The sequence below is a fragment of the Diadema antillarum genome, unplaced genomic scaffold, assembly GCF_040938485.1.
Source record: "Diadema antillarum isolate AM-2024a unplaced genomic scaffold, OU_Dant_1.0 scf00000027, whole genome shotgun sequence".
In the NCBI taxonomy this organism is placed as follows: domain Eukaryota; kingdom Metazoa; phylum Echinodermata; class Echinoidea; order Diadematoida; family Diadematidae; genus Diadema; species Diadema antillarum.
Genome location: NW_027270916.1, coordinates 2474223 through 2498135, shown reverse-complemented (window position 1 = coordinate 2498135; position 23913 = coordinate 2474223). Strand labels below are relative to the sequence as shown.

General features: G+C 38.3%; 1 protein-coding gene across 1 annotated transcript; it reads left to right on the top strand.

The window, feature by feature from the left end:
* Window positions 1-19589: 19589 nt before the first annotated feature.
* LOC139735238 (uncharacterized) lies at window positions 19590-21044 on the top strand. The gene has a single exon (XM_071645996.1). It carries the CDS (start codon window positions 19590-19592, stop codon window positions 21042-21044), a length of 1455 nt encoding a protein of 484 aa, XP_071502097.1.
* The last annotated feature ends 2869 nt before the right edge of the window (window positions 21045-23913 follow it).

The following is a 23913-nucleotide window of genomic DNA, read 5'->3' as shown; positions in this document are numbered from 1 at the left end:
CATATATTAAATAGTACTAATAGTAGAAGTAGTAGTAGTAGTAGTACTACTACTACTACTTCTACTACTGCTACTACTACTACTACTGCTACTACTTCTACTACTACTACTACTACTACTACTACTACTACTTCTACTACTACTACTACTACTAATAATAATAATAGTAATAATAATAATGATAATAATAATAATAATAATAATAATGATAATAATAATAATAATAATAACAATAATGATATGGCAGACCTATTGGCAAGAAAAATCGAAAAAAGATATCATATTGATATTTTCCTAATACTCTTGTGCTTTTGGTGTTTGGAGCTGTGGCAATTCCTCATACAGGTAGCTATACATTCTTTCAGTCAACTGTCACGTATAGTATTCCTAAATAAGGTATCATCGGTGACCAATCATATCAAATTAATTTGGTACAAAATGTTACCGGCTGCTACCCTCCTCCAAGGTGGACATAGGCCCTACTTCCGTTTGACCCTTTAACCCTGACTAAACAAGTTCATGTAATGAGGTTCGATTACAAAGTTGTTGACACAGGCAGACAAATGAAATATCATTTTTCCCCCACTTTGCCAATCACATTCTGTACGAGAAAGGATAACATCTTTGCGACATAAGCCACCAACATGACCAAGGAAACATCTTAGCAATACTCTGGCAGGAAAACAAAAGAAAAAAAAAATAAGTTACAATAAATCTAACCTGTACACAGTCCAGGGCGATATATATTGTGCATCAACGTGGGACGCTTTTATTGTCTTGGTTTTGTTTTCATTTTTACCGATATAAATTACGGATGACCGATCTGTTGTCAATTGTTTAACAGTGCCCAGTATGAATTTACACCGACGTGGATGAAAGCTGACGCCGTTCATACAAACTGGCACCCGCAGAAGTTTGTTCTGCCGTATAGAACGACAATCTATACGGCTACAAGATATGATTTACATATCCACAAATCTGAATAGAGAAAGAAATGTTTAATGTTTCGTCAGACATAGGTTGCAGCTGCTGTCTTTCACTGAAAGTTAGTCTCTTCCTTTCATTGCGAAAATACCACAGATCAGAACTTTAAACATCAACTGGCCACAGTACCAGCCCATCGTTGATATCCAATAGATCACGAAAAAAGTTAAGAATTATACGATTGACGGGGAAGTTGTCAGTTGTTATCAATAGCTCGTCATATATACACTGTGCTAGAAATAGAAAGTGGCCTTCCTGGCGGTTATATAGTGCGATAGCTTTTCGAAGAATGGAATGATAGAATCGTCTATTACACGGAACAACTTTGCCCGAATGTGTGTTCTAAAGGCAATAACTGGAATGAATATTCCGGACAATGTTAGACTAATCTTTACCAACAAAATGATATTAAGTTGTAATCTGCTTTCTTGCTTCACTCTTTATGCTACATCCCATTACATCGCAAGAGTTAGTTTATGCACACCTACCTCAATATCGTCCTGTCATTATACATAACAGTTGATATCGTGTTTATTTTCATCATTGACCTCAATCTTTGATTTCATTTTTGTTAGTTATTACAAACATGATGACCATTGATATATCATCATTAATGTTGATATTGTTACAACAGTAACATGCAAAGTCATGCAAAACTAAGATTATTAATGGCAGTAGACTTTATATCAGTATAGTAATATAGTATTAGGCTGAGGAGGAGAATGAGGAGGATATAGGAGTGGGAAAAGAAGGTTATTTCTCAAAATGTAATCCTGACTTCTGTGACAAACGTCGAATAGATTTTACTATATACTTCTCGGCTATACATGTACTACAGCATTATTCTGGATGACTATTACGACCACTTAATGTCATGGGGGTGGTTATTGCCTTACAACCAAAGACCAGGATTTTGATAGCGATGCCACTGTTTACCGGAAGTCTACGAAGAAATGGGGCGTATAGCAGTGACAAACAGGTTTTCCTTTCGTTGGTTCTTGCTCGAGAGATCTCCTTTCTTGGTCTAAACGATTGCACTCCATTTAAAGAGATTATTATATGCTGCGCTTGTCTCTTTATGGTTCGGCCAGTAAACACAAAGGACGAAATACAGGCCGGATTTTGAAAAGTCGCGTGAAATTAGCCCTAGGCTGTACATCATTGTGTAGGAGTGATTGAGCATTGGACGGAATCACAGGTAGCTGATTGCACGTCACGCGCACGCGCAGTATCATTTAAACATCCTGTGAAACCTCTGGGCACTCTGATGAATAATAATGAGAAGACCCTGGAGCCTAGCCCCTCATTAGCATAAACATTTAACCTTATATGGCCATAGATAATACCCTCCCACAGAGTATCTCAAAGCAGGCAAACAAGAGAATAAACAAGTCAGAAAACACGAAGTTCCGCTTCTGACTCTTTGTTCTTGTTTTTGTTTCGTTTTGCGTTTTTGCTTATTTTTTTCCCCCGTTTGTTTAGGGATGTGCTATGAAAGAGGATGATAAAAACTTGCTCCCCCGGAGAAAAACTACCAAACAAGAAATACCAGGTAAGCTACACGACGGAAGTTTGTATCAAAGCGGAAGTATATATCACACGAAAAATCGATAGAGGATTTGCGACGCACTTTTGGGGAGGAAAACATGTTATCTGTTTGCAAAAGGGACCGGAAGCAAGCAGATAGTGTTTGACAGAAAATTGCAGCAGTTAGCAGAATAGATAGCGTGAAATGTCACAATATGTTCAAGTTGATATTAAATATGCTTAGAGTGAAATCAGCAAGCAGCAAAAAGTTTCATTAGCATTAGATATAAAATATATACAAGTTAGGGATATGTGAACATTTCAACAGGTGATGGTCGTTATTCCGAAGGTTCGTTATTCCGAGCACAAAAATTCCCACATGCTTAGATGTTCGTTAACCCCAAAATGAAATAGGGTTCGTTAATCTGAGCATTGGTGGCGTTATTCCGAATGATTCTTAATTCGAAAATGAAGAATAAAGGTCATTCCGGAAATAAAAAGAAGTTGCGTGTAAACGAGACTTCGGAATAACGCACCTTTTCTTTAGTTTTTGGATTTATGAACCTTCGGAATAACGGACCTTTGTATTTCATTTCTGGATTAACAAACCTTCGGAATAACAAATTGTAACCGTTTCAACATTATCTCTGCGAAACAGCGACATCGACCCAAGACACAAATGCAAAGAGGCGGTGAGATAGTCATGCAGTTTATTTCCATTCAATACTGTGCATACATGAAAATAATGATAACTCAAGTCGCATTACGGCATCATGCAGCTGGAATGCAGCTGTTTTCAAGGCATGAGTAAACTTCAAGCTTACTAGGTTCTAACATTTCAGAGTTGACTTTAAGATACACATACCAAACCAATCAATCAGGAAGTAAGATACTAAATTGATAATTTCAAGTCCCACATACTGTTTACACGGAACAGTGAATTGCATAACTATGAAAATTGGAGGAGTTGATGACGTCATCACATCACACCCCCCCCCCCCATTAGTTTGCACACAAATGATAGCCAAATGATGCTTCTTCTTTTTTTCGTTTGTTTTTATATCTAAAAACAATCCCAACCACTGACAGTGTACTGATCGTTTAAAGGGATCGTATAGTTTTGGTTGAGACCTAACTTCAGGTTTCTGGCATTTTTGGTGAGATAATGAGAAACCTCTCATGCATAATATGGAAGAGGATGTAATTCCAAGAGATAGGGATTCGACGTTTATTTGATGAAAATTGGTTTTGAAATGGCTGTGATATCCAAAACAGATCAATTGTAATGAAACGTTGGACCCACCTATAACTACGGATCCCTTTGTTTTGCTTTGTTTTTGGATGTCTCATCAATTCAAACCGATTTTCATCTGATAAACTTTGAATTTCTCTTAGAATGGTATGCTCTGTACCATTTCATAACTGGTTTCTTGGTAAACAGTTAAAAGCCCAAATCCTCATATCCACCATCCCTTTGATATAAACGATATGAGATAATGTAAAAGTTTCTTTCCGATTTCATTTACAAATGTGAAATCTAGAGACTACTAGTATTTGTTTGTGTGTATGTGTCAGAAAAAAAAAGAAAACTTGTGATGGGATGAAACTTCTCTATTATGTTTCTTCGAGGTTTACGTTATTCAGATATCCAGCTTGCTCATAGAAAGTAGAAACTAAACTGTAAGATGATCTGACCTCACGATGGCATTATGACAAGCTTTTAGGTCTTTACTTCGAAAATATATCCTTTTCCAGACCCAATTTCAAATTGTTGCAACAGACACTAACGATACAAAAACAATAAGAACAATGAAATAAAATTCAAATGCTGGTTAAAAGTCTGAAGTTAGCATTTCATTTGATGTGCAAGATCCAAGGAGGGAAGCGTGTTCGATTTAAAAGAGACTTGTAATAAGCGACATATTAAGATGGTGCGTGCAATTCCAGTGCCAAAATTACATTGCCAAAATACATTATTTAATTTCAAGGACACTTGAGCAACCAAATATTCTTCGCATGATTATAACAATGCTTATTTTATGAGAGGTTTCTATGTTTAGATTTTATAACACATTTTATCTGCATCTTTTATTTATCTTTGTTTTTAGGGGAAGGGATATTTCAAGATGTTACATAGTTATGTTGTTCATCACCAGTGCACGCACCGTCATTGTAATCTTCAACGTTGTTAGTGTATCAAGCATCTCATTTCCCCTGTAAATTCTTCTTCTAGATGCAAGACCGATAGTATGTGGTATTTTCTTTCCACAGTCTTCCTGTTTTCAGTCGATTCTGTGTTTATTTATGCATTTTTTTTAATAATTACATCAAGATGATCATAAACAAGACATGTACTGCTACCCCTGATTCAAAGGCAGTTCATCAGTAGGCCCCACTTAATTTCCATAATTTCCTCTTTTTTTACATACAATTAAAAAAGTGGAAGATATTGAAGTGTCTACTGTCAGAATCAAGTATAAAATACCACAGCCACTTTATTAAATACACCAGTTCATCACAGGACCAGGCCTTCCGTGCGGCGCAAGAGCCTCTGTATACTCAAAAGCGCCAGGGCCGTGTCGACAAGAGGCTATGCCCACGGTCAGGGACGGTGAAGCAGTGCTGCCCTCTCTTGTTCAATTTCGGTAAACAGTGCCACCGCAAGCATCCAAAGGATTGTGCATAGATAATCATGAAAGAAGAATATCACAACAAAGGTGATAGTCTTCTACAGATTTGATCTTCTTCTATGATATTGACACTCGTCAGTCAAATCCATCCATGCAGTTTCCAATTTCAGGAAGTCGACATTTCTTAAAGTGGTGATATAGTTTTAGTTAAGATGGAGCTTCAGGTTTCCAACTATTTAGTGATAATGAAAAAAATATGAAAGAGCATGTGATTTTAAGAGGAATTCAAGGTTTATTTGATGAAAATTGGTTTTGAAACGGCTGAGATATCCATGTCAAAGGGATCCTAATAAAACGTGGGACCCTCCTTTTATAAGGATAACTTTGTTTAACTTTGTTTTTGGATATCTCAGCCATTTCAAAACTGTTTTTTATTAAATAAACTTTGAATTCCTCTTAGAATTGTATGCTCTTTCACATTTAACAAAGTAGTTTCCAAGTATCTTGCAAAAAGTTAAAAGCTAAATCCTCATCTCTACCGATACTGTACTGTCCCTTTAAGGCAAAGGTTATCTTTCTATAAGTCTGCATCATTCTGAAACAAGCATAAATCAAGTTTAATCAGCAAAGTGTATTGTTGAACTAATTGTCCTGTAAGTCTTTTTGAAGAAAGAAAAACAGTTATTGATATAAAAAAAAAGAAGAAAAATAAACAATGGTGTCCTATTAACACGATGAGAATTAAGCCGAAAGACAGCTGGTGCATTTTCTAAACCTTCATTTTAAAGGGTGTGTACAGTTCTGGTCGAAGTGTAGATTTAGCTTTTAACATTTTGCGAGATATATTCAGAAACCACTCTATCAAATGTAAGGGGGAATGCAGTTCTAAGGGGTATCAAAAGTTTATTCGATGAAAATCGGTTTTTAAATGGCTGAGATATCCAAAACAAGGTGAAACAAAGAGATCCTAATAAGGTTGTGGCATGTCGCCTTTTATTATTAGCACTTTTTTGGATATCTCAGCCATTTGAAAACCAATTTTCATCAAATAAACGTTGAATCCTTCTTAAGATTACATGCTCTTTCATATTTCATAAGAGGCTTTTCATTATCTCTCTTAGGAATGTTCAAAACATGAATTCTTACCTCAACCAGTACTGTACAGTCCCTTTAATACACAACGTAGGAGATTTAAACCATCCCTCGCATGTACCCATCTGAGATTTCTATAACCCTTCTCCTATCTCATTTAAAATCTTTCTTTAAAAAATTTTCATTTGAAATTCATATTTACACAAAGGCAAATAATTTTTTTCTCTCTCTCTCTGATTATATGATATCACATGATGTATGATATATATATATATATATATATATATATATATATATATATGAGCCCGCTTCACATTATATATATATAAATATATATATATATATATATATATATATATATATATATATATATATATATATAACGAGAGTAAGGAGGCGGTAGACGTTGCTTAATTGAATCCTCACAAGTGATTTAAAAGATGCGACGACCCAGGGGTTCAGTAGCTGAAGACACACGACTCACACTATATATACACATACATACATACATACACAATAAGACTGCCCATAAGACCTCTCACAAATGAGAATGGACGACATCAGACAACGTTCGCAGATTCGCAGATTGTCCATCGCTTATGACGTCACAGACGAGAGGAAACTAAAAGGGCAGAACCACTATTTTTTTTTTCTTCCATTGTCTCAGATGCGATGAGTCACCGTCTGCGGAATGTTCGGCCAAGCGGGTATATCCCAGCTCAGTCTGGCAGGGTCTCCCCCCCCCCCCCCCACACACACACATACACACACACACACACACAACTTTTTCTCATTTCAGAGCTTTCTCCTCTTCTCTTCCTCTCCCCTTCCCCCATCTCTCCCATCCCTTCCATTATCTCTCCCTTGCCCCTCCCCCTCTCTCCCTTGCCCCTCCCCCTCTCCCCCTCTATTTCTGTCGTATTCGCCCCTCGCAGAGCCCATTTTATATGATGATGAAGGGAGGTATGAAAACATCAAACTCTTATAGGCTCGAGGAATAAACAGAAAAACCTAGAGTGGACTAACTTTAGCTCGGACTAACTATTTTCGACCTTTTATACTGAGAGTTAGCTCGCTTCAGGTCCGCACCTGAAGCGAGCTAACGCCCAGTATAAAAGGGGTATCAGAGTCTCTATAAACGCTCGATCTTTCTCGCCTCCGTGCACCTACTTTTGCTCTGTTGCATGATAACGAAAAAGACAGGCAAACGACAAGAGCTGGAATGAGTGAAACATAGCTCACGATAAGCAAATATTCAATGAATTATATTAGGAATTTACTCTCGAACTGTTATCCTTCAAGAAAGTATACTAAGACCATTACAGTATTTGTTAATTTTTTTTCGCACTATAGTCTCATTAAGAACCACAATGTCCTGCTTTACAATGGAGCTAGGGGTTAAACACATGTTACATTACAAATTGCGCACAATCAAAAGCAGTACAGTACATGCTACATCATATTCATTATTCACCATTTGCAGATGAAACAAAAACCCATGCAGTATTATAGTGCGTTACAATAGTTCTAAAATGTGAGTTATGGATAGAAACAACCACTGTAAAAATTTGAATCCGCGTGATATGATGTTAAGTATTGTTAAATACACAAAATGTGAACAATAGTTATAATAAAGATGTTTCCAGACTAAACCGTCTATAGTTATGGTTTATTGAGAAAAACACTGACATCTCCTCATATTTTAGGCTATATTGCGAAACATTTGTTATGTTATGGTATGTTTTGTGAGACAACAGACCTACACATAATGTGTAAGACCCAAAATTGTGTCCTTTTCCCCACTCCTCACTTTCCTCCTTCAAACGTCCTTACATTATGACGCAGGACGCCCTGGTTTATTTGCAAAGTGGTCAGTCCCTACTGACCTATTCCACCCACTGTGCCCCTTGTTTTAGACTTCTGGCTAAACACTTGACCAGCACATTCCATTGTGCTGACGACCACGACAACAGAGTAGTGACTTCATTCATAAAATTATGGTCTCAGAACTTTCCCCTTCCCAAATTTGGATTGCCCCTCTCAGGTTGATATCCAGCATATGCATTAGTAATAATCTCCTATTTCATTTTATGCAAAGTATCAATGATAATATATTCACAAGTTAAGTGTAAATGTCCCGGTAAACCTGGGTTCTTGGTTCTTGTTCAGCCCAAGCATTGGTGTTGCCAGACCTCTTGCCACCCGACAGAGGGTATATCATCCGCGATACACTCCAGCCCAATTGGGAGCACAACAGGGAGTGCCAAGTGTTTACTAGTATATCAATATTGTATTTCCACCTCGCATTTCTGTATTTCGACAAATGAAATACAATCTAGCTGAACTGGACTTCATTCGCGTCACTTCGCATTATTATCATCGTGATCCTACTATATTACATCTGGTGGCAAGTGCATAGTAACACTCGCCTGTAAGTCCACGCTTCACCAACAACGATCCAAAAATAGAGCAGGGAGGCTCTTCTCACCTCCCTGAATAGAGTGTTACATATGCATCAATTGTGATATCGTGAACATTTTTTTTTACATTCTTTAAATCACTGCTCCCAAAGGTAAACAGAACCTTTAATGGGGGGAACTTTCAGCTTGATTTTCGTCACAGTGAGAGCTATAATCTATTCTTTTGATACCAACAAGAAGAAGCGAATTTCTTGATTTAAGGCGCCGGAGAAAGCTATAATCCCCAGTCCCCTGAGGGCGTCAATTTCGAATCTGACTTCTCTGACGTCATAATAAATACTTGTTATGGAATTAGTTGTTTATCGTAGAATGAAATGTTGGTTTTAAAACCATGTTCTGTCCAATGACATCATTCTCGGGGTATGTTGATGGAATGTTAAACTCGGATAAGTCATAGGCATGACATTTTATTTTTCTTCTGACCGGGAAACAATCCCGCTGAATTCTACTATAAAGTCTGTGCAGCAGAGTAAAACTGGATGTGGTCTTAGATTTTAAACAGCTGCGTTTCCTTTAAGGCGAAAAGTTAATTAATGTTCTAAAATCTTTAAAATCTCTAAAATGTTCTTAAATGTTTTAAACTTATATCTTTTTTAAGTTTGATTAATTGTATGTTCACTGACGAACTTGGTTAATCTTCATATTAGATTAAGCTAACCTCTTTCACTTCAATCGTGGATTTCAAAGGGACAGGCTGAAATGTTTGGCTAATACAAGTATTACTCTCCGGAGTCAACATGGTCAATCCAACACATCCTAGGAAACACAAGTAATTGATGTCTTTTACAGATCTAGGCCGAAAAGATATGGTCACTGGTAATCTGAAGGAAAACAATGTTACATGGCATTGGAGGTGTATAGCTTTGAAGGAGGAACGTAGCATACGCTATAATATACTCAATCCGAGCATATCGTTGTTTTCAAATTTATATTCTCTATAATTTGTCCTGCATGTTACACAGCTGCGCACAAGTAATAATGGTCTTTGCCAGTGAGTGCGCCAGTCTGAAGACAGTTCAACCCTATCAGGCGAAGTTTGCTTGATCTCAAAGCGCCATCAATTTGTTCATGCAGGGTAATCACTACAAAAGCGAAGAAAGCGAAGGAACGCATCAACGACGCTTTTGATGTCAACACGACTTTCAGCGAAGAGGTAAATTTCGCCGGTAAGCGCGCCTCTCTATTCCAACAGTAAGTCAACCCTATCTGGCAGGGTTTGCAGAATGTTACAGCGCCATCACTTGGTTCGTGCATCGTCACTTTGCAGGATTACTGACCGACCCAAAGGAACACAAATCAGCTGCGAAATTGATGTAAGGATTCAGCATGATAAACTAATATCATGACAGTTTGTTTCGCACTTTATTCTATGGTGAAGGGAATATTTGAAGAGTTTGTTCGCAAAAACCGATAAGTTCATTTTTGAAGATTTTGAAGCACGATCTCTTCCATAAAGTACAAAATAATACCTTTTAAATGATATATTGGCAACTACATATAAAGGTACATTTTTGAAGTTATGGTCAAAAGAAGCAAAAATGTTCTCATTAGTCTCCTTATTTTTCTTGACCTTTAATCGCAAATATCTCCACTAGGCAAATATGGACAAATAAGGGTCGGCTTTCACCTTGCTTTGATACTCCATCCATTTAATGATAAATTCAGCTTTTATATCTACCAAGTTTCAGTCGTGGTTTATAAGAATGGTCAAATCAGTATGGACACAAGCGCTGACACATCCACAAACGAAGATATAATACCTCTTAACGCAAACATACATAAACTTTACACACAAACACTCTCTCACACACACGCATGCACACACAACAAAATTAGTGTCTACAGGTTTACCAATAAACACTTTACTCTGTCGTGTTTACGATTGTTTATTTCTACTAAAATGAGATTTGTTCTGCTTTGTTGTTGTTTCCGTTCTTCTGTTTTTGTAATTATGCAATGCCTCAAAATAATGCATTGATGTTGATCAATCTTTTTTTTTTATTCACATCCTAGTGAGATGGTTAATCATAATTCTGTATGGACGTTTATTTCATTTTCCCTCATCCACAAAATTATGCAGCCATATTATGCATCCATTCTTGATTGATGATCTTTGAAAATATACTTCAATTCTGTTTTTGCTTGTCATAAGTTTGAGAGATAATCTGAAATGTCTTGTGACGACTGTTTTGGGCACCATCTTGCTTAAACACAAACCATGCAATCACGTATTGTTTCGTAATATGAGCGTTCAAGATATGACGTGCAGAGGTCCTAGTCAAGATAATGCGCACAGCAATCAAGGCTGTTTGAACTACGGGGTGCGAAGTCAAGACTAATGGTTCATCAGGTATAATGCTTTCATTTAAATATCGTACTACAAAGCAAAAATACCATGTCTTCAAAAACTTTCAATTATTTTACATTATACAAAAAGAAAGTTGTTTCGTCCGACCATCCTCTCGTTTCGTCAAATGTTCGTTTGTCGGCAACTTTTTTTTTAACTCTCTTTATCTCCCTGTCTCTATCTGTGTCTCTCCATCTTTGTCTATTTCCATATCTATTTATCTATCAATCTATTAATCTATATCTATTTTTTTGTCTGTCTGTCTGTCTGTCTATGTATATTATGTCCCTCAGGCTACCTGTGAAACAGACTGTCCCAAACAAAATCTAACTCTGGATTACTTTCCTGTCGATACACCCATCCTCCTTGACTAAAATATTATGCCCTATGCCTATCATCCAGACAAGCTCTCTTTCATTCTTATTGACCCCTATCATCACTTTTCTCCCTCCCCCACCCCACCCCCTTTGCTTCCCCCCTCCCCTCTCTCCCTCTCCCCTTTTCTTTCTCTGAGCTTGGCGTCCGGCCAAAATCACGAGGTTTTTATATAATTTCCTGCCAATTGCTACGTCATGACTGAGTTCAAGATTTTACCCCCTCCGCGCAGCCGATGACGGCAGCCGAAGTCAACGAGGGAAGGGGGAGGGGGAGATGACTTGTGTATGAGTGTATGTGTGTGTGTCTGTGAGTGTGTGTGTGTGGGGGGGATTACAGGATAATCACTTACATACCTTTAAAGGCATATTTACCATTTGCAGATGAAACGAAAATCCAGCATTACTGCTTTAAAATAGTTCTAAAATGTGAGTTGATTAGGGATAGAAACAACCGATGTAAAAATGTTAATCAGAATGATAAATGTTAAGTATTGTTAAATATAAAAAATGAGAACAATAGTTATGATATAATTGTTTCCAGAACAAACCGTCTACAGTTATGGTTTATTCGGAAAGATAGTGATATCTCCTTGCATTTTAGGCTTTATTTCAAAATTTTCATATAGCAGGATGCTTTGTGATACATTTGACCTACACAAATGCATCAAATGTGATAACTCGAACATCTTTAAATCACTCCTCCAAATGGTAAATAGAACCTTTAAACACTTCCAACAACTTTTCTTTGATTTCGTATCACTATATATTTGCTAATGCTGTGCTGTAATTACACTCTGCTAGAAATGAAATATATGAAATGAAATGAAATGAAATGAAATGAAACACACTGGTACATAAAGACATCTCTGTTCATTATATATGCTTACCAAACCGTATTAACTTACGGAGAAGGAGAATAAGGATGATTCCAATAACGTGAGCATGAAGTATACAGAAGGTGAGGGGAAGAGTAATAGGTGATGGAGAAACTGAAGCGACAAAGAGGGAACGAGAGAAAAGATGAAAAGGGGAACGACGAAACAGTATAATAAGAGATAGGATGAGGAAAAATGTAGGGAGGAGGAGGAGGAGGAGGAGGAGAAGGTGAGATAAAGGAAATGAAGAAGCAAAAGAGGAAGTAGAAAGAAATGAGATGTTTAGAACACAAACGTAGAGAAAAGAAGAACAGAAAACAGGGAACAGAAGGAGGAAAATAAATGCAACATTTAAAGGTGAAGTTGATGAAAAGAAAGAAAATTAAACAAAAGACAAATGAGAATAATGGCAGAGGGAGAATGATTGGAAAGCATGAACTTAAGCACAAAAAAAAATAGGTCTAGATGTAGAAATAGTCAAAAAGACACGGATTATTGAAAAGGAGATGAAGATGAAGAAGAAAGTGATGAGTTATACAGGGGAGGACTTGTCATGACGATTTAATGTCTACAAAGTGTTTGTAATTATGTTTGAATACATTTCTTAGTTTGAATGAATGGGCGTTTGAATTCAATTGTTGATAAACTTTATTTAATCGTTTCACGAAAGAACACTTTCTTCAAAATGGAACGAGTTACGTCAAACACGACAGTATCCGTGGCAACCGTTGAAAACAAGAGGTTGACGGAATGGACTGAAATCCTTTCAGATACACTGCTAGCAATGCCGTGCCCTTTACATCAAACTTGCTTTATAGGAAATTAAATCAACGTTGGGCCCCTTCTTTCAAGTTTGCAGAGCTCTGGCACATGTGTTCACATGCTTCGATATACTTCATTGTCATTGAGAACTTGACCCTGTTGATGTCACATTATCTTTCAGAGAAAATAATCTGTTATGAATGGTTGCGGCCAAAGAAAGGGTAGAATGGGACATGAAACTTCAAAGATAGGTATGTTCAATTCATTTCGGTTTAATCATTCTTACTCATCAAAAAGTCAGAAGACTAACGACGCGAGTTTACATAAAAATGACATATTGTGACCGAATTTAGGCAAACATCAAAACAAATTATTATGAGTTGTTCTACATTTCTCACCACATAACAACAATAATAGAGTATGACTTACACGGCTTCGAGATAAGTGAATGAATCAGTATTGTACGTGGCACAGAGACCTAAATCATGATCCTTAACTCTTTGATGATCTCAATTTCTGACTGTCCAGATATGCTCTAGCGTTCATTATCTGTTTTATTAGTTTTGTGTTATCATCTCTTTCAGGGAGCTACCCACCGAAGAAGATCCATCCACTTGAGTTGAAACCTTACCGATGGGAGAATGTGTGAGGAGGACACATGAAGACGTATGTAACTCATTTTGACGCTACCTATAACAGTACGTTTGACTGTTATTATTTTGTCTTGTCTCTCTGATCGCGTGCAATGAATCTTTCTCATCCACTTCCTCCCCTGAAAATTCAAACAACCCTGCATGTCTTCCCTTACGTTTGCCCTCACAACCATGCGTACATCATTTCTGTTTTCATTCAGATAAACGTTTTTTTTGGGGGGTGGGGGGGGGGGTGCGTGCTGATACTGCAACTACATAATATATCGGTAAATCAATAAGGAATGTGCACTTTTTACTCATCATACTCCGAACTGTCACGATCAACTCCGTTAGCATAGCTCGTTCTTAAGGCCACCGCACACTACACGATCCGACTGGTCTTAAAGTCTTAAGCCAAGCTGGGTCTTAAGACCAGTCGTACGACCGGACACCGCACACTATACGCCCCGACTGTAAAGCGCACGCAGTGCGCACTGCGTGCGCTTGCATCTTACTGCATTGTGAATGGCTGAAAGCCTACGACCAGTCGTAGAAATTCAACATGTCAAATCTCTACGACTGGCGCTAAGACCCAGTCGTACGACTGGAAACTGGCAAGACTGTGACGTCACACTTGTAGTCTTAAGGTCTTAAGACCGGTGAATTGGGGCAAAATCGTGTAGTGTGCGGCGGGTTTTAGTCGTTGTTGGATGGTTAGTCAGAGATAGGCACATAATCATATGGACAAATGAAGAGTCTGATCGTAAAATGGACTAAGCGCCATTTTTTAACATTTCAAAGTAAGTCCATCATCATATAGAGCAAAATAAATCCTTGTCAGTGATAACTCAATCATAAAATTAAAATATATAAGTTCTTGAAGTTATGATAAAGAATATCCCATAATATCGTATTATTTCATCCTCATCTGTTTTTTTAGCAGCTTTAATCGCAAAAAGAATATTCCATCTTGACAAGAATAGATTTAAGTCGTTTTTGGATCAAATTCTTCAAATGTTGAAAGAGATTGGTGGAAATCACAGAATAATATTGAGAAAGGTGTCAAGAGGTGCATAGATATAGATAGATAGATTCTACAGTTATATACTTGCAAGAAAATGATAGTGTAAGCAGATAGATCTTGGCCAGAGTTATTCAGAGTGGTCATCCCTGTAAGGATCGTGTGCATCTCAAAATGCGATTAAAATTACCGTGGTAGATAATCTTTACGTTGTTACACGGTTCCTTCCTCCGTGTAGAACGATCCCGCGTTAAGAACCTTTCATCAGTGGCACTTCACACCTGCTGAATTTGAGTCATACGTGATCGCAGCCATCACCTCACATAACTAATACGGGACTAACTGTGCTTCATATTATGTACTGGGTGCAAAATAGACCATCTCTAAATAGACATAGCATTTCTGTCTCGATCGAGATCATTTCGTACCAATAACACTGTCTGAAAAACCCAAACAAACAAACAAACAAACAAACAAACAAACAACAACAAACAAACAAAATGGAACGGATTCGCCCTGCTAACTGCCCTTGCCAAATTAATTTCGGACAAACCTGACTTAGTTTTCCCCATCAATATTTAAAAAGTTGAGCGTAAAGCCTTATATACACTTTTCTCTAAAGTTTTAACTTGTCTCACCCACATTATCATTACGATGCATTCTACTTTTGCAGATAGTGATAAACATACACAAGTTGTGACAATGTACATTCCGTAAACAAACGATAAAGGGAAAGGTTTATGATCATTCGCTGGAGAGCATTGATGAAGTAAATCTACATACCTTACTTGATACGATCCATTGCACCCGTTCATACTTTTGTTCCCGTTCTTCTATGTCATGTATTGTGATATGTTGCTTTGTTGTTGTTATTGTTGTGTGTGCAGGTTTCTGGGTTGGACAATGCACTATGCACACCATGCTTTAAATTCATGGGCGCCTTTCGCATCTTGGATTAAAGGGGTTAAGGTGTCATTCTCCCTTTCCCGGGGAGATTCACACACTCAAACACTTCATTTCCCTGCACACAATCCCGTCATTCCCCCACCCCCGCCTCATCTTCACCTCCTGTTTCCCCTCATCCCTCCCCTTCACCTATCCCTTCCTGCCCCGTCTTCATTGTCTTTTGTTCCTTTGAGCGACCTCGTGGAAGTGCGCTGCTATCAGACACATCCAACGCAGAGGTGCGAGGAACTTGTTAATAAAGCTTGCTTCGTTGGCAAAAAAGTGTCCTGGAAATTGACAAAAGGAAAGTTAGGAATGAAAATAGACATCGATGCAATGCGATCCGATCTTGTTGTGGTTTGAAACGATTTATATGCAAAGCCTATTCAGTGGAGACACTAATCTAGAAATTCTGCGTTGGTATAGTGCACCTTCAAGTTCTCTTGTATCTCTTTTAGGTCGCGAAAGGGAGTGTAAAACGACCAGCACCAGAAAATTCCAAGTTTAGAATCTTAGGTGATTATTTGTAGTGTTTGTTTGCCTTGTCGTTTTTTCTTCTTTTTTTATTTTAAAGATGATGATATTCTTTCTTATTGTTTTCTCTTTTTTAGGTGGAGAGATCGGCTTTGACACGCATGGTCTTATTATACTCTTTATGTATATAGAACATCTTTCACAGCCTTTATTCCAGTCACCGGGAATGTCCCAAGACAGCACATAAAGTGTATGAGCACTATCTCCACTCCATTGAGACTATAGTATTCCCTGCTCAGTCCCATACAATTATCACGCGTGTCATTGGACATCAAATGATTCTGGGCCCATAAGATTCCAGTGTGGTGGTGGTTATTGGCATGATTGGGGCTGAAAACTCCTCATTAAAGTGCAGTTTGTATTCAATAATATTATACAACTGATTTGAATAAAATCGTATACCTGTAATTGAAAAGTATCTACATCGCGTCTGGCAACAAAATTAAACAATTGTTTCAACCATCAGAAGCGGGAAAAAAGTGTTAGAGATGATTTCCATTTTCCATGTATTACTTAGGGGAAAAAAACCAAACAACCAAGGCTTAGCAACCTCGAAGAGCTGCAATTCATTTTCTGGTATCTATGGTCTAACGATATTATCTTAAGACATACAAGTCATACATGCTATACCAAGAAAAGCAAATCAAGACAGCTAATACACATACGCAATGATTCATCATTTCTTACATAAATAAGCTTGGAAAATTCTGACCATGAATTTCAAGTTACAGATATCTATTCTTTATTGACATTTTACGCTTCCACAATAAAAGTACAATGCCAGACAAATCCCTCCCCCCTCAAAAAAAAAGTTTTTAATAATAACAAACTTTTCTATCCCTAAACCCTTGCAATCTGACTGGCTTTTCGAATAGTTGATAAGTTTCGAGTAACAAAACAAAAAGTTGTTTTTCCAACAATGTGGACAATCAACAATCGTAATTCAAGTGCTCCGGTTGTTACTGAAGCGGAAGAAAAGTTTAATCAACATGATGAATGTGTTCCGCTTAAAGAGACAACATCTTCTAAGTTAAAATTGTATTCATTATTTTTTTTTCTTATTTTTAGCGGGGTTTTTTTTCTTTGCCATGCATGACTCCTACTGCCATGACTGCAGCGGGAAAGCCGTAAACAACTTTTTGTCTCAGCTCTCCCTTTCATAATTAACGGGTTAGAACGTCAGTCAATGCACATTGATTTAGAAAAAGCCGACACCCACCCATTTTCCACCAAAACGCGACCCATGGTGAGGAATTTATCATTTTTTGTCATGTCTTCACAAATAAACATTGTAAACAGGAAATGGGCAAACAATATTTCTTGTTTGCGAGTACAAGACTCAACAACTATAACGGTTCTTCCTTATTTTGCTTCGATTGCTACCATCCATAATGGTTGGTCTCTGATATGAGTGAATGTAGAAATGAATGGAGCAAACTTGTTCAATTTTGACATATTCCTTCAATCTGAGTATCCATTCATTTCGCTGTCCTCAAACTGCAAGACACATTCCTGGATATTAATGATTGAACGTGCTAGATTATTTCTTCAAGTTTTTGTGACTGTTCAAGCAGCATTGTCAAGTACCATGAAATTGCAAGTCAAGCAAATCTGTGTAACAGAGAAGCAATATTTGCTATTTTCTTACATACTAGGATGAACTTTAACATGCTCTTCCGCGCGCGGGAATTCAGCTAACGGAACAGTAACAGTTTTTCACCTTGTTCATGACTATGCAATGTCATCTCCTCTTTTTTTATTTCCTGGTTAAAGGGATGGTACAGTATTGGTGGAGATGAGAATTGGGCTTTTAACTTTTTGTGAGATACCAAGAAAACACTTATGATACCATACCATTTTAAGAGGAATTTAAAGTTTCTTTGATGAAAATCGGGTTTGGAATAGCTGAAACATGCAAAAAAAAAGTGAAACAATAATAACAGTAATAAAGTGTGGGTCCCACACTTTATTACAATCGCTCTTTTTTGGATATCTCAGCCATTTCAAAACCAATTTTCATGAAATAAACATTGAATTCCTCATAGAATTACATGCTCTTTCATATTTCATAAGAGGTTTCTCATTATCTCACCAAATAATGTTAGAAACCTGAAATTAGGTCTCAACCAAAACTATACGATCCCTTTAACATGATCAAACCTAAAAGTTCAGCTGTAGCTTTGGCATCCAAATACCATTACTAGATAAGCTCGTTCAATCTCATATTCATACTCCATCGGAGATTTTTTTTATTGTTATAATTTGTTTTTGTTTTTTGTTTTCAATATCGAGACATATGAATTGTTCTTTACTGAAACTTGCTGCTCTCTTCTCTACCCTTAAACCGGCTCTTGCAAAGTTTTAAAGACAATAAAATGTTTACGCTAATAGGTATGTCAACAGTGTAAGCCTGTGATATGCCAAAAGAGCGAGCGAGAGAGCGTGGGCATTAACTGCGCGAGTTTATCAGGGTCATTTTCCCCTGATGAACACGAGCAAATAAAGGATTTAGTTATTGGGCGCCACTGAACCCGCTATAATCTAAACCATCGAACGGTATTCACTGAGAATCTAGGTTCAGAAGCTGGAGAAACTGGATTAAGCTCTTGCGTAAATGCTGACAGCTCATTGGTGGATTTGTTAAGGTTAGTTTGACATTACGAAAAGACGCACCAAGTACGTTTTGCGGGCCCCCTGCTTTGAGTTCATTCTTGCCGATGAGGGGTGTAAACGTGTCGTGATCCCCCGTATTGTCCTTGTATTCGCTCCTTCGGGAACCTCGGGAGCTGTTACCGTTTCTTCAAAATCACTCATTCTGATCTGCCTTGAAAACTTTCAGTCAATCAACCGGCAATAGTTTCTCTGTACTCGGCTCTGTCTACTGCGTACACATACATTATGTGCATTTCGATCTGGAGGGAGAGGGGGAGTGCGCTGAAGATCGTTCGGGCAACGCTGGCTGAGTAACTTCTAGCAGAGCGTCATTCGGTGTTTAACGCCTAATCGCCGCCGGGCAGATGCTCATTTTGACATCACACTAGTATTAAAGATGTAACGATTGACAACGTGCTTTGGATTTGTCTATACATTGAGAGGGATTATGCTTGGCTTCTGCCGATTAGTTAGTCGGATTTGACTTCCCTGGAATATTTGCATTTCATACTTGGAATCGCATTACGCATACAAACTTGTCAGTCATAATAACACGATTTAACTACAGACAAGCTAATCCACGCCGCAGAGTTTGATGTGAATTCATGATCAAGGGAGTTCTGATGCCTAACTCAGAATTTCCCGGGGCTCTACAAAATTAGCATCTATTGTTGATCAAAGCAGCTTCACTCAGTGCAAATATTTTCTTTTTTTCGACAGCCAAGAAGGTGATGGCGGTCGCAACGCCTAAATCAAGACGACATCGCTTAATAGGGAAACTCCTGGTCGACATCACGTGCATCGCAGTTCTGTGCTGTCAGGGCGCTTTTCTCGATCTCTTCCTCATCCACCATGGCGATGGGCTTGGCTTCGCTCGTGGATACGTCTGGGTGGTGGTCGACGCGGTGGTCGTCGTCTTTTGGCTTGCCTGCATTGCACTTCCGCATCTCGGCGTGAGGCCATCGGCGCAGTTGCCCCAGCAACCTAGCGGCAACATCTGGAGAGAACCCCTGTTTGCGTACGCGTCTTGGCTAGTGTTTGCTCCGTTGCAGATAGCCAAGGTCGTTCGAATCTACAACACGGTGCACAAACCCAGTGAAGTACACTGGATCTTTACGCCGCAAATGCTGCGAATTGGCATGTCTCTAACGAGCATCGTGTTCGTTCTTCTTCTGCATAGCCACGACACCGACGTCGACAACACGAAATACAAGGTACGAATGCGGCACCTCGGAGGAGCTATTGGTGTCTCTCTTCTAGATGGGTGTGACATTCTGTCTATGCTTCATATAAAGGGTAAAAGCCAGGAGTACCCACCTATCCTCCGTAATACCATCATGGTGTTCGGCAATATTTGGTTTATCTTGCCACTGGTTCCCCTGCTCTCTCTAAGAGTGATGGCGGCCGAGAAGGAACACACATCTCCGATCACAAAGAGAAAGCTGACTCGACAGGACAGGAACGAAAGGAGGAAAGAAGAAATCAAAAAGCTTGACATCAAATTAAGATATCCCGGGACGGAAATGGGTAATTCTAATCTAAGACCTGCCAAATCGTTGGATTACCCTCAATTCGAGCGGAAAGTGATTCAGCTCAGAAATGATATGTTTGTCAGCGAGCTTAGCAAGAGCTGCAAAAACCGCGACCAGCGATGCCGCAGTTACGACAATTTATGCGGGGATGGGGCTTCGTCCGGCAAACCGATCGCGCAATCGAAACTGAGTCAGAGTTTGAACTTCACATACTGGAATTACAACCAGAATTACAACCAGAATTGTAAGGTGGACGCTCCGACCCTGGACAAGAGACCTCGCAGTGTTAAGGAGCGACAGGACAAGAGCGCGAGTTTCTTGCGAATAGAGGGTGACAACGATGTCAATCACCACCAGGAGAAAAAGAAAGACCACGTGTTTCTTGAGGCGATGCGTCACTCTAAGAGCTCGATCTTTAACGTGATCCTCTTCAAGAACCAGATCCTTGTCTCCACGATGGACATCCCTTACCTGGCGATCCGCCTTCATCTGTGGCTGGTCCACGGTGTGTCGGCCTCCGTATTCCTCACCAAGAACGTTCTCATGATTCTAGGTCTCATCCTCCACCTGTTCTACGAGCCACCGACGGTGGTGCGAAAAGCCAAGGGAAAGGCCTTAGATGTTGGCATGATGGCAGGTATGGGTTTCCCTTGACCACAATTGATGTTTGGGAGTGTCCTCCGTAGAGCATCTCGAACTACCTAACTATCATCTTTCACCTACTCCACTGGCAACAAACCCATATTTGTGAAATACCGTCGTGGTAGAAAGAATGTCTTACCAGAATGTCCCTGAGGTGAATCTGTCTGAAACCACTGATCCCTCAGTATTCATCTCACTTGCATCCCGTGTACGTAACGGATGAATACCTCAAGGATGTAAGTCAAGTATGCGTCTTCCAAAATGATGTAGGACACTATACAGGAATGGCGAATCCATACACTTTTCCGCCTTACACGAATTAATCTGAAGATTGCCACTGCTCTTTGTCGCTTTCCAGGGTAATTTGAAGCAGAATCTTTATACTGAGCAATTCCAAGCATTACGAGTGTAACAATAATGATAATGATATCTAGTATTTACAGGGGGCATTCTTTTAAGAATTTCAATGCGCTTTACAAATGATTACAAGATTTGCCATCCTGTCATGGTTAGAATCTACCACAAGGACAAAAACCGAAGAGCAAAAGTCACTCGAGATCATACAGTCGTACACTGTGAGCAATTTCATAGCAAATGATTACCGTCTTTTCATTGATCATGTTGAGTCTAAAACATCTTACGTATTTTCGGATATCATGGTTAAGAACAGAGATATAGGAAGCTGAACACTGCCGTGGCTGATCAAGTGCTGATGCGATGAAAACTCGTTAACTGATTGGTGAAGTCTTTCCCTTATGAGCAGAACGGCGTCGTCTTTTGTATAGTATTTGTATTAAGAAATATGGAAAGATGAAATCTTGCTAATCACGGATCACTCTTTTCATTTAGATCAAGAGTACACAAACGATAAAAATGATGGCAGGGATCATCATTCACGATGGCTTACCATGGGTAACTTGCATTCTCGAATCATTTTGTGCATTTCATTTGCTCTTTATTTGTTTAATCCGCATGGGTGCGAGTCAATTGAACAGAGTTCCCTATATTTCAAAAGTTATCAAAAACTATTAGTATGAGTAAACAAAGCCTCGCAACACTGAATGAGATTCTGCAACTCTGCAGGCATTGTTCTTCACCTTCATAGAGTTCATGAGGCTAAATTCTTCTGGTCGTATTATCAAAAGACTAACAAAACAGAATATCATTAAAATTCCTGTATGAATGGCCCATTAATCTGCAACAAATTCTATAATGTAAAGCATTTTTCTCATAAACCAAGTGTTACGTTATACTGAACACAGAATTGAAACCAGTTATATGTATCTGTTCGTGACCCCCCCCCCCCCGACCCCCCTCCATCTAGTCAAGTCATGGTTTATGGAGCAAGGACTGCGACTGAAAATGATTTAAAACAACAAGCTTACATGATATTTATTGTTGCACTTCCGTTCGCCCATAGGTGTTAATGGATGAATATGAAACGGCTCCAGAGATTACATTCCGCAGGCATTTTCTCTCCCCCATATAGTTAATTCGATGACCTACATTATACCTGCTTTAGGCATGGAATGTGAAAAGCCATCGACTCGCAACTATTGTATAGGTAATTATATGCAATCACTATTATGGAATGTGTTTATTTGTATTATGCACATAGCCAAACCAGGAAGTGTAATGTATCAGTATATACTTGCATCTCGTATCAAATGACGAATCTTTCTGTGATTGATGGAATAGAATCGTTGAATAGTACAATTATTATCATAAGGCGAACAAAAATTTTATGCTATCATCGCATGATCAACAATTTGTAATTTTGCCTGAAATTTCACATTATGGAGTCACGGATTGCATATTTATGATAAGTAAACTGTTCGCACACATTTCCCATACTACATGCAGAGTATCACGGGTTTGAAAAGAATTGAACTGAATCGGTAAATTCACCGAAAATCGATCTTGTTAATGTGCCACAGTCATTATTGACAATATTACGAAATCATCAGGATTGATAATGGGTAGTTTATTTATCAATGTTAAATCAAATTTATATTCCGTATGTATTCGTTTACGATATACTTTCTCTGGGTTGTGCAATTTGTGTATTCGGCGATATGTACTTTCGTTTGTTCATCACTAAATAATCAATGCTTCCATGCATAATATAACCACGGGTTATGTTGCTAGACAACTATTGTTCGTTAAAGTGGTATTAAGAGCTTCGTTTGCCTTTTGCAATTGCTTGCCCGACGGTGCTATAATATGCAACAACACACTCAAAATTATATCATTTCATTTTTATTTTTCTACCATGAGTTCTTTTAGCGTGTAAGATATAGCTACTGAAGAAATGTCAAATGTCCACGTCAAAAACAAAAACAAAAACAAAAACACGTAATGATTCCAGTTCAGTTTATGATATAACTATAGGCATTTTGGACATCAAAATAAATCTTTGAAAATGATTTTATTGTTTGACGGACAGAACATACAAGGACAATGACAAGCATATTTGCTGCAATATAGGTTGAGTTTAGTCAGTGTAATCATGTCAAATACAACAAATATTTGTATATTCATGATGGAATCGACAGCTATACAATTGTTATTGTAATAAATGCCAACGATATCACAGCATGTGAGGAACACACAAAACTGTCAATGTCGTGTACGTGTTGAAGAATCAAGCTGGATAGATGTAGATCGGATTATAGTAAAGTTCTGAAGTTTATATGCATATTATTATATAAATATATATATATATATAATTATATATATATATATATATGCGTGCGTGTATTTTGGTGTGTACCTGTATGAGTGCATGACTGTGCATGAGTATATACAGTCATGATGATAGAGACAGCTCGATTATGTTACAACAGCATTGCTTATCAGGTTTCATATTGCAGTTATCATC

Bases quoted from the DNA above. Each gene is read 5' to 3' on its own strand.
- LOC139735238 (XM_071645996.1), top strand. From the start codon at position 19,590: ATGGCGGTCGCAACGCCTAAATCAAGACGACATCGCTTAATAGGGAAA.